The 7,899-nt window shown below is 41.2% G+C and overlaps 1 protein-coding gene across 1 annotated transcript; it reads left to right on the top strand.

Annotated features, from left to right (window-relative positions):
- The first annotated feature begins 581 nt into the window (after positions 1–581).
- On the top strand, positions 582–7,684 carry ankrd13a (ankyrin repeat domain 13A). The gene is made up of 15 exons (XM_085786859.1): positions 582–900; positions 1,704–1,839; positions 2,176–2,300; positions 2,410–2,455; positions 3,063–3,206; positions 3,295–3,484; positions 4,031–4,097; positions 4,193–4,274; positions 4,375–4,436; positions 4,539–4,669; positions 4,783–4,940; positions 5,060–5,194; positions 5,306–5,466; positions 5,566–5,630; positions 5,804–7,684. Exons 1-15 carry the CDS (start codon positions 793–795, stop codon positions 6,000–6,002), a joined length of 1,809 nt encoding a protein of 602 aa, XP_085642985.1. The 5' UTR covers positions 582–792; the 3' UTR covers positions 6,003–7,684.
- Positions 7,685–7,899: the final 215 nt, after the last annotated feature.

Here is a 7,899-nt window from a genome sequence, read left to right as displayed (position 1 = left end):
GCAATCACTGGTTGTTTAATTACCTGTAGCTATGTGGTTAAATATACAGAGAGTATTTAGTTTCAAACTACTGTTTCCTCCTCACGTACATCCAGAGCGATATCTATCGCTCTGCGTACATCCACACCTCACCAGTGCGCTGGCGATACAATTTCTAATATTCAACCAACCTCCCCATAGAAACACCTCATTTGGGCGATTTAGGCTAAATACGTAATTTTATTTTTTATATTCATAATGTTTGTTTTGCTAATGTTTCAAAGTTGCAATAAAACTCAGAAATTTAACATTGGAATCAGGCAGTACTAGATTGCGTCCCCCCCCCATGCCGACATGTGAAATGGTTGCGTCCAAACTGGAACAATCTATTCTTCATTTCCTTAAATATAATGATTTAATCTACAAATCATGCTTTTGTCGTGTATTAACAAAATACGTAATAGTTAATACTCACCAATTAAGTCCCGTTTTTTAATCGTCTTGGTAACGTGTCTTAATTAGACATTATTCATTATATTGTGAGTCTGTTTCCATGTTGAACACCCCTGTTTTTTATTGGGCACTACTCCAGGCACTTCCTTGTTCCTTCAAAAGTTTTATTTAGGGGAAGGCTTGGGCAAAAGTTGGTCGCCGATGTGGACATTTTCGACGTTGTTGTTGTCAGATAGCTCGGCATGTATCACATTTGTCGCACATTTAGGCACAACTAGCCCGTAGCTGCCGCCGTTTTCCCATGGCTGTGGTCGCTGGAAGCCGCCTGACGCTGCACTGAGAGGCTCCATAAAGAGGAAGATGTCCACGGCTAACGTTAGCGATGACATCCGAGGGAAGTTTCCCCTGCACTCCGCCGTGTGGGAGAATGATTTCAGGAGACTGGAAGAGCAAATAACGATACCAGAGGTCGGTAGTAATGCACTGACTACTGACGCTGGCCCCTAACTCACTCACGCTTGTTTAGCTAGACGAAGCCAGGGATGAGCGCTTAAATCTCCGTAGCCATCTAGTACAAGTAGGCCAGTCGTGTTGACAGATGCTCATTAGTGTTGAATCACACACAGAGACATAACGTTTGACATTCAACGTGCATGAAAACGAAACCATAGCTGGTCAACAGGTTTGCGGCTTTAAAAAATGCACTTTGCGAATTGATTGCCTTTCTCCACCTGTAATAATCTACCAACCCAATCCAGTGAATTACCCAGACCTAGTAAACATCTGAGTAAATGTGGTGACCTAAGAAACGCGTTACCTATTAAAAGTAGCCTATCCATTTTGGGTACAGTATGTTGTGCATCTGACTGTCATATGACTTGTGTAATAATAATTTTAAGACTTGAAGGCATAGAGACTATGATGGCGAAATCTTCTGCCGAATTTAACACGTTTTTGTTACATTTTTCAAACGCATCTATAATCAAGTTTTATTACTGGCCATGGCTGTAATTTCTATGATCCATCTGCTGTAAAACAGTGTTGGTCAATATCACATTTATCTCTGCAGCGTGACTCATATGGGTCAGACATGATGGTTGGTCTTGTCACCGCAGTACTATATCATTATCACTGTTGACCTAATGCTCAACATGTTCATTAAACAGCTCATAGCGTTCCCCACAGTATTTACTCCAACCAGATGTCTTGATCATATTACACAAATAAAAGTGCAGGGTTAATCAGTGTCTTTTTTTGTTTGATTTTCTCAGAATGAAATCGAGGCCGTGGATCCAAGAGGTCGTACACCCCTGCACTTGGCTGTGTCACTCGGGCACCTGGAGTCCGTGAGAGTCCTTCTGAGACACGGCGCTGAAGTGACTCAAGAAAATGCCAAGAACTGGACAGGTTAGTTTTGTAAAACTGGTTACAGAGCAGACAAGGAATGACAGCATGAATGTGTTATTCACTTCTCTAATAGATATGCTTTACAAGCTTTGTTTGATCACTGAAAAAACCTTTGGTCATTCACCTACACATCATCCTCCAACCTCCGTTAATGGGGTTTCTGGTAGAAAATGCATGGCCACGCCTCCGATTGCAGTAAAATAGCTTCACTTTCCTTAGTTCTTACCATCATTGTTGAGGTTTTTTTAATGGATAGTTGTTGCTCCTGGGAAGCAGATGTGGTTTCTTTTAAAAGGTTTAGTGCTTTGCTCATACTTGTTGTCTATCTCTGTACAGTGCTGCAGGAGGCAGTCAGCACTGGAGATCCAGAAATGGTTCAGTTGGTGCTTCAACGCAGAGACTACCTCAAAGCCTCCACTGCTTTAGGAGGAGTGCCTGAGCTGCTGGCAAAGATCCGAGAGGTTTTACTTACTTATTGTATTTTCCATGGTCTCATTATTCATATTTCTATGTGAAGGGAAACATTTCCTTGCAAAATAAATAACTGGTTTATTGTTGTTTCATCCACAGTCTCCAGACTTCTACATGGAAATGAAGTGGGAATTCACCAGTTGGAGTAAGCTCTCTCTATATAAAGTGTCCTAATCCAGCACCTGCTGCTTAAAGGTACCATACCAGGCGGCTAATTTTTGGCAAAATTATAAAAATCTGGGTATATCTGGTTAGTATTAGACAGTAATCAAGGACATAAGTGATTTGACATATCAATGATGGAATTTGGTCATCTGTGTAAGGAGCAGGTGCCAAAATTTGGCCTACCAATCAAATTAGTCTCAGACAACTTTTGACAACTTTGATTGTCAGTCAAACTGCCAAATCATGCAACCGTCATCTACGTTGACGGGACACGTTTGTGTCGCGGACTTTTGGTGCCACGGAGACGAGAACTGGGACACCGGGTCCAAGGCTCTGATCGCAGGTTTGGTTGTACAATTCGAAAAAAAATTGTAAGTCCAGCCGCCTGGGATGGTAACTTTAAATGTCTATACAAGATACAAAATATTTGACAACTAAGGGGTTTCCTCGTGTCATACAGGAAAAACTACATGCCTCCCTCTTTGTAGCTGAAGCTTTTGTTTTGGTTTTGAAATGAGTCACAGTGTTTTTCTTCTGCGGATACGTTTGTTTGCAACGTGGGACATTCATATGCTGTTGCTTCACAGTCCCTCTTCTGTCCCGGGTTTGTCCAAGTGATGTTTGTCGCATTTGGAAAAGTGGCGCCAGCCTGCGAGTGGATGCCACTCTGCTAGGTTTTGAAAACATGACCTGGATTAGAGGACGTAGGAGCTACATCTTCAGAGGAGATGGTGTGTGTGTTTTAACTTTCTTACAAAATGTCATTTATAACATTTCTGTAAAAAGGACTTAAGTCCATCCCTGGCTGTATTTGTACAGACTCGTATGCGGAGTTGATGGAGGTGAATCATGACGATGAAGTAGTGGACACTGAGCGCTTCAACATCTCTCAAGAAATGGAGGACGTCACACTAGAGTCAATGCAGCCAGCTGAGCAGGAAGTTGCCAAAAGGTTGACTACCCCCATCGTCAACACCTACTTGGACACCAAGGATATTGCTTTCGACAGGCAAGTGTCACATCATTTTCTCACAGCACGCACTGATTTAACTTCCTTTGATCAAACAGTGACAGTATTTCATTGTCACACTAGTTTTAAAATCATCACTCACTGAGGGAGGCGACTGTGAAAACACTGATCCCATTAGGCTTATTAAACATTATTTCTCATATTTCCAGCATCATGCTGAGTAATTAATCACCTAACATGCAATATTTACGCCGACTTATTTGTTGCCTGACTGTCAGTGCTCAGTTTTAAATAAGCATGCTGTGTGTAACTCTACAAACAGCTTCAGATTCGCCAGATATTAACAATATGAGACAGTTGAATTGATGTGTTTGTCTTCCGTCATGTAATTAGCACAAGATATAATATGTCATCGTATTAACTTTGCTAATCTGCACATATCAATCATAATGAAACATCAATAATGGCCTCATGCCCTATTTGGGTCTATTTTTATCCTGAACTGAAGAACATGGTAGAAAAAGAAGGATACTGTATGGAGAACCTGAATGATGATCTGTGATTTCTTAACTTGTGTTTTCACAGGAACAAGGCTGGCATATGGGGCTGGAGAACTGACAAAACTGAAATGGTCAATGGATTTGAGGCCAAGGTTCATAGCAGTTGCACATTTTCTTTTTATTAGAAGTTAAGTGTGTTGTCCCATTCATTACAGTATCTGACATTACATTCTGGTTCATGTCTCAGGTTTTTAGTGTGAACAATGTAAATGTGGTGATCCGGACAAGGACAGAGCATCTTACAGACGAGGAGAAAGCCAGGATAAAGAGTAAGAGCAACAATATTCTCCACGCATGCATGATGGTTTTATATCCTTGTGTCCTTAAATGATTGTCTAGAGAGCTTAAGATGGATGTTTTTGTTCAAAGGTGAGAGGAACATCCTGGAGTCTCTTCTGGGGACTGTGGAGCAGCACATAAGTGCACAAGGGGTAAGACATACATTCAGAAATTACATTCAACTGATATACTGTATTCAGTTGATTTGGTTTCTGAATGGACAGCTCATTTGATATGACGACTTGACTTTACAGGACCTTACTCTTGAGTATGCAACTGCCACCAATCCCACTGCCATTACCCCAGAGGAATATTTTGACCCTGACTTTGACCTCGGGAACAGAGACATCGGCCGACCCATTGAGCTAAGCATTCGAACACAGAAGTAAGACGCACCTTTTTAAAGTTATGACAACTGCTACTTCCTCATACCTGTCTTCTATTTGTATCGTGATGTTAAGATGTGTGCAACATATACTGTAATCTTGTCTAATGCAGGTTCAAAGGTACATTGTGGATGAGTGAGGAACATCCCCTGTCCCTGGTGGAGCAGGTCACCCCCATCATTGACCTCATGGCCCGCACAAGTTCCCATTTTGCGCGGCTGCGAGACTTTGTAGCCCTTAAGTTCCCTCCTGGATTTCCTGTTAAAATAGGTATGTAGGTTTTTATACAGACTGCACTTCCAAGAAGCATTTTCTTTACTCTTCTTCTCTCTTACTCTTCGTCTCTCTTTTTTTTATTATTAACATCTGATATGTTTTTCCACTTCCAGAGATTCCCCTGTTTCATGTACTGAATGCCAAGATTACATTTGGAAATGTAAATAAATGCAGTACTACAGAAGAAGCGAACCCAACGCCAGCAGCCACACCAACATCTTCGGGAGGAGAAGAAGAAGAAGCTGCAGGTAGGAATAAATACAGTTTGAACGCTGTATTAAAATAGGAATTGCAAGTCTGAGATTTCTACTATGTTTCTGATTTTGTTTTTTTTTGTTTTTTGTTTTCCTCCCATCCAGCATTGCCTCTGTTTCAAGTGTGTCCCTCAGTGTTCGTGGTGCCTGGCAGTTACCACCGCCGAGGGGGAACCCGCCACACACCCATGTCCAACAATGATGAGGAGCTTTTGCAGTACGCCATCCATCAGAGTCTCCTGGAGTCTCGCAGAGCCCCGGGCCAGGTCAGAACTATAATCACCCAGCTCACCATTTTCTCCGGCTGTTTTTTATTGTACATTCCACCACTTGAGCCTCCGTCCTTTATGTTTGTGTCATTGTAGGAGGGGAGCTGGGATGATGGTGATGGGGAATTCAGTGACGTACTCCCCAGTAGCCAGAGTGACAGGTAGGAACAGAGGTTCAGGTTGCTAGCGTTGCTACTGCATAATTACATGTGGTAAAAGAAGAAACAGTCCTTGCTACTTAGATGACACTGATTACCTGTTCACTGACCGTATCCATCAGTTAAAGCCACACAACAGAGCTGGGTCTCACTTTCCTCCGTCCATGTCATTCTAGGAGTATCCCAGAGGGGGTGCTAGTGGAATATGGAGACACCTCCAGCCCCGCCAGCTCCATCTCGGCCTCTAGCCCCGAGTCGGACCTCCGCCTGGCCATGGAGCTCTCCGCACGAGCCCAGGAGGAAGAGGAGAAGATGAGGAAGCAAGAGGAAGAGGAACTGGAGAGGATATTGCAGCTATCGCTCACTGAGAAGTAAAAGGAATAAGAGGGAATAATAATACAACTTTTCCAGATTCAGAAGCAACCACCACACCTCAGTTCTCCTTCCTAACCACTGTAGTCATCTATGCAACCACAGATTTCTTTCTGTAACAGATCATCCTTGCACAGGCAATATCAAACTCTCGGTATTCAATATTTTCCCAAAAGCTATTTTTGGTAAGAGCATACTCCTTTTTATATATTTCTATCTCGGTATTGGGTGTCTCCATCCTCAAGCTTGATTCATGGACTCTTTGAGATAATTTCGAGTGGGTTCTACTTTTTATTTATTTATTCTTTTCCAGTTCAGTCACAGCAGCAACCCACACGAGTCGATCGCGTCATCATCCAGAGTGTGGTTGAATTAGTGTAATTAAGGTTCTGTGAACAAAAATGTTTGACTACTCAAGGTGACTTAATTAAATGTTGGCACTCAGATGTGGCTTTTAAGGTCCAGAAAACTGTAGTTTTTATTCCTGGTACCTATCATCTAGTCTTGACCTTAAGAGACACATTTGAGTGTTGTCACAGGGAAGTCTTCCCACAGAGTTACTTTGTTGAGGACCATGGGCTCACTGAATAACAGAAATCTCAGGGTTTCAATTTTACACATTTTCCCTTCACTTTGGAAAAAAATAAACTCTGAAATTGTAGGTAAATATTTCTTCGGTGCAAAATGACATAATACATGCATATCACTCTCTGCCATACCAATATTAGTTCTGAAGGTTGAGTTCATTGAGTCAGTAGGGTCATAAGTTATTGCATGTTCCTTGTACAATGAGAATGTACACTCTACGGATGGGTAAACAAAAGCATGTTGCCATGGAAGAAACTTAAAATTGGCTGTATGGTGACATAATATCTTTGCTGCGTCAAGAATAGAGGTTTAAAGTTCCTTTTTTTTTCTTTCTTATTTTCATTGGAATATTTTCTCTGATTTAAAGGTGAGGACATATTTGTGTCAACTGTCACTGAGCATCTTAAAGCATTATCATTCATGTCCATTCAATAATGCACTGGCAGAGACCAGTCCATCTGTGGATCTACAGCAGTCATGCAGCTTACAGTCACACGACCTGTGTAGCAGAGAGATTTTTCTGGTTTCTAAGGACAAGTCTGCCTTTTGTAGCCATCAACTACTTTAGACCTCTGAGCAGAGGAGAAGACAGCACAGGCTGAAAGGTCCAGTGTACCTGCCACATGTAGGATTAGTTTATCAGCATGTGCCAACAGTTTGCTTTCCTCTCACAACACATGGTGGGAGCGAGGGGTGGTGCCACTCAGACTAAACTTTCTGAACAACAAAAAAAATAAAAACATTTTTTGTTTTTCAATTTTGTAACTTAAAAACAAGATAAAAAGGGTGATGCTGAGTAACAAGCATTAACCACTATAGTTGATTTCACTGACAAACAACCACTTATCAGAGGACTCTGTGTTGCTGTGTCTGACCTCACGGGGCTTCAGCTGAAAAAACAACTAATTATAATGATCAAATTGCCAAACTGCTGAACAGACAAGTTTGAAAAAGAAAGACTAGCTTTGGTTAATTTAATGCAGATGTTTGTAATCACACCGCTCAAGCTGCAAAGGTTTTTTTTTTTAATATGTTAAAAATTTTAAGAAAATGTGTTGGTTTCAAAATGTTTCTAAAATAAAAGCACTTTATTTCCATGAAGACTAAGTGTGACTTTGCTGAAATAGGTTTATATTGTCCTGAACTGGAACCTTCATAAACACCATTTCCACTGATGTCGATGAAACTAGTCAGAGCTCTCCCACTGTAGTCCCACTTTTGTTTTTGTTTTTTTAATAGACATTTACATTTAAAAGGGCCAATAAGGATTAATAAAATACTTAGCATCTCTTTTGTTTTAATTTTCATAATA

The sequence above is a fragment of the Trachurus japonicus genome, chromosome 9 (assembly GCF_045865225.1).
Source record: "Trachurus japonicus isolate A0001 chromosome 9, Traja_1.0".
Lineage (NCBI taxonomy): Eukaryota > Metazoa > Chordata > Actinopteri > Carangiformes > Carangidae > Trachurus > Trachurus japonicus.
This window is presented reverse-complemented; position numbering and strand designations above follow the sequence as displayed.

Bases quoted from the DNA above. Each gene is read 5' to 3' on its own strand.
- ankrd13a (XM_085786859.1), top strand. From the start codon at position 793: ATGTCCACGGCTAACGTTAGCGATGACATCCGAGGGAAGTTTCCCCTG. The intron at 4,275-4,374 runs GTAAGAGCAACA...TTTTGTTCAAAG, and splicing joins GGAGAAAGCCAGGATAAAGA to GTGAGAGGAACATCCTGGAG. The intron at 5,195-5,305 runs GTAGGAATAAAT...CCTCCCATCCAG, and splicing joins AGAAGAAGAAGAAGCTGCAG to CATTGCCTCTGTTTCAAGTG.